At 53.6% G+C, this 2,547-nt stretch overlaps 1 protein-coding gene across 1 annotated transcript; it reads left to right on the forward strand.

Moving 5' to 3' along the window:
• The first annotated feature begins 451 nt into the window (after positions 1-451).
• Positions 452-2,092, forward strand: LOC137084975 (uncharacterized). The gene is made up of 2 exons (XM_067451537.1): positions 452-1,518; positions 1,660-2,092. Exons 1-2 carry the CDS (start codon positions 765-767, stop codon positions 1,839-1,841), a joined length of 936 nt encoding a protein of 311 aa, XP_067307638.1. The 5' UTR covers positions 452-764; the 3' UTR covers positions 1,842-2,092.
• The last annotated feature ends 455 nt before the right edge of the window (positions 2,093-2,547 follow it).

Genomic DNA, 2,547 nt, shown 5'->3' on the forward strand with positions numbered 1-2,547 from the left:
TCATTCATTTCATCACTTTACCTGTCTTATTCCTTACCTCTTATTCCTTTCCTGTATCAGAGGGCTCAGGGCTTCGGTCTTTTTGACACATTGGCCATCCGTCATAAATAATTAGGCAACTTTCACTGTATGGCGCGAGCGAAAAAGCACATTAAAAACGAAAGCAATCCTGTCTGTTAGATACGCGAGAGGCGACGCGACAACAAATTCCCATTCCCTGATCGCGTGTTCAATATCGGACACTCTAAAGCACTCGCTGTGCAGGAGGAGGTTGATGCGGTGGTCTTGGAAGAGTCTGGGCCTGGGGATTTGTTTAAGATTTTTTTGGTAATATTTCAAATTAATATTAAGAAAAAGTAGCAGTAATAAAACCGGAAAAATCACTCATTTTGGCGCCCCTATGGACAAGTGACGCCCCTAGCATTTGCCTATTCCGCCTATGCCACGGGCCGGCCCAGCTAAATATCATAAATATATCTAAATATATCACACGTGTTTAACGTGAAGTTGGAATCCACGGAATTTCACACCAAGTTTGATCTGATGTGCCATCAGCCGATTGGTTGACCTTTACCTCGCCCCTTTCAATTTCCGTTGGAAACCGCAGGCTATAAAAGACCCCTGCCCCGACACTCTGTCATTCACTTGCATTTCACACATCTGTTTTTGCGCGCACCACAGTCATCGCTCTCACACATACACACACACTCTTTGCACCTCATGGTTCCTGACGCGTTCCACACTTTTGTTTTTCTGTTTGAAAAATGGTTGTCGACTGCCCCATTTGTTACAGAGGGTACAGCCAGCACCTTCGCGTGAGTCATGGCGTCCGAAACAAGGAGGAGAGGAAACTTCTTCTCTCCATCCCATCCGGCAGGGTTGATGTTCGCAAAGGCACCTGCCCTGTGCTGGGCTGCGGAAAGGCGACCGCCCGGATGGACCGGCACCTCAAGGCCAACACGGAACTGACGTCTCGGGCCCGCAGCCAGGCCATGGACTCCCTTAAGAGAAAAAAGGTCCTCGCAGACCTGGCCAAGCTGCGGGCCAGCGACCCGGCAATTCCAATGTCCTCCATGCTTGACCTAAACGAGGCCGGGGACATCGGGGACGACCCCGTCTGTGCGTTGGGAGACGAGGAGGAGGAGCAGCAGGAGAAGCAGCAGCAGCCGACGGCCACCCCCTGCGACAACCCCCGATGCCGGGCGGCCCAGGAGGACCTCCAGAAGCAGGTGGAGATCTTGACGGATTCGCTCTGCAAACTGTCTCGGCGCTTCCGCCTGCTCAAGAGGAGGTGCCAGGGCCCCCCATCCAGCCATCTCTCAGGGGTGGCCGGCAAGCTCCTCGCCTCCTGTTGCTCGCCAGGGATAGGAGCGGCTGCTGTGGCGGCGGAGGAGGACGACAACGGGGCTACTTCTTCCGCTGCTGCTGTGGCGACGGCTGTGGCGCCGGCGACCGCATCACCCTCCACCTCCTGCTCCTCCATCGCCTACCCTTTCCCAGATTACGTGCCAGCTCTGAGTGAGTACCTCTTGCCCTCTCTTTCTCACTGTGTCTCTGTGGCTGTTGTTCTAACTGACCCTGTTGTTCTAACTGACCCTGTTGTTCTGACTGACCCTGTTGTTCTGACTAACCCTGTTGTTCTTGTGTGTTTTTCCGCAGATGTATTGATTGAGGAATTCAGAGGCCACCAGGAGGCAGCGGATCCGGGCCCGAGGCTGGTAAATAATGTAGCCTCCAAAGTCTTTCGCTTCAAGAATTTTTTGGCTAAATGGCGGCGGGGCAGACGGATCTGGCCAGCCTGGGCTTTCTTAATCAGACGGCGAGGATGCGGTCTTGGCTGAACAGCCTCAACCAGGCCAAGATCGCGGAGCCGACGATACATCACTATCTGAAAAATGTGGCCCAGTTCCTGGCCTACGTGGCCGAGACCCCGCCACCCACCAGCCGGCTCTCCCGGACAGTCATGGTGGGGCTGAACCGGGAGATAAAAAATATGATCTGCTCCGTCCGGCGGAGAGTGGTAATGCATGAGGTGAAGGTCAAGCAGGCCAAGGAGGGCCGCCTTATCTCGAAGACCACTCTCCGCCAGTGCCTGGCCAAGGCAAAGGTAGCCATCCCGAAGATCCTGGGTAAGTTTTTGACTCCTCTCACCTTCAAGACACACACACACACACACACACTTGACAATTCTCCCTCTTTTCACACAGCCCGTCTCTGCCAGTCACCCAACAGGAATGACCAGTGGTCGTTTTATGGACACCTCACTGCATACTTTGCCTGCATTTATGGGCATCGCAGTGGGGTGTTCCAAAACATGACCATTCAAGAGGTAGAGGCGGCCAGGAACAACTGTAAGGATGGCTGCTATGTGATCAATGTGAGTGGTTTTATCTCTCTCTCAGTCTCTTACACTTTGTCTCTTTTTCCGCAGATATCAACACAAGACAAATCAGGCGTTCAGAGCGGCCCAGTTGGCGTTAAACGAGGAGGAATATGAATGGGTGACGGGGTTCCTGGAGCTGAGGCCCTAAATGGTGGGGGGGTGGG

Source organism: Pseudorasbora parva, chromosome 8 (genome assembly GCF_024679245.1).
Source record: "Pseudorasbora parva isolate DD20220531a chromosome 8, ASM2467924v1, whole genome shotgun sequence".
Lineage (NCBI taxonomy): Eukaryota > Metazoa > Chordata > Actinopteri > Cypriniformes > Gobionidae > Pseudorasbora > Pseudorasbora parva.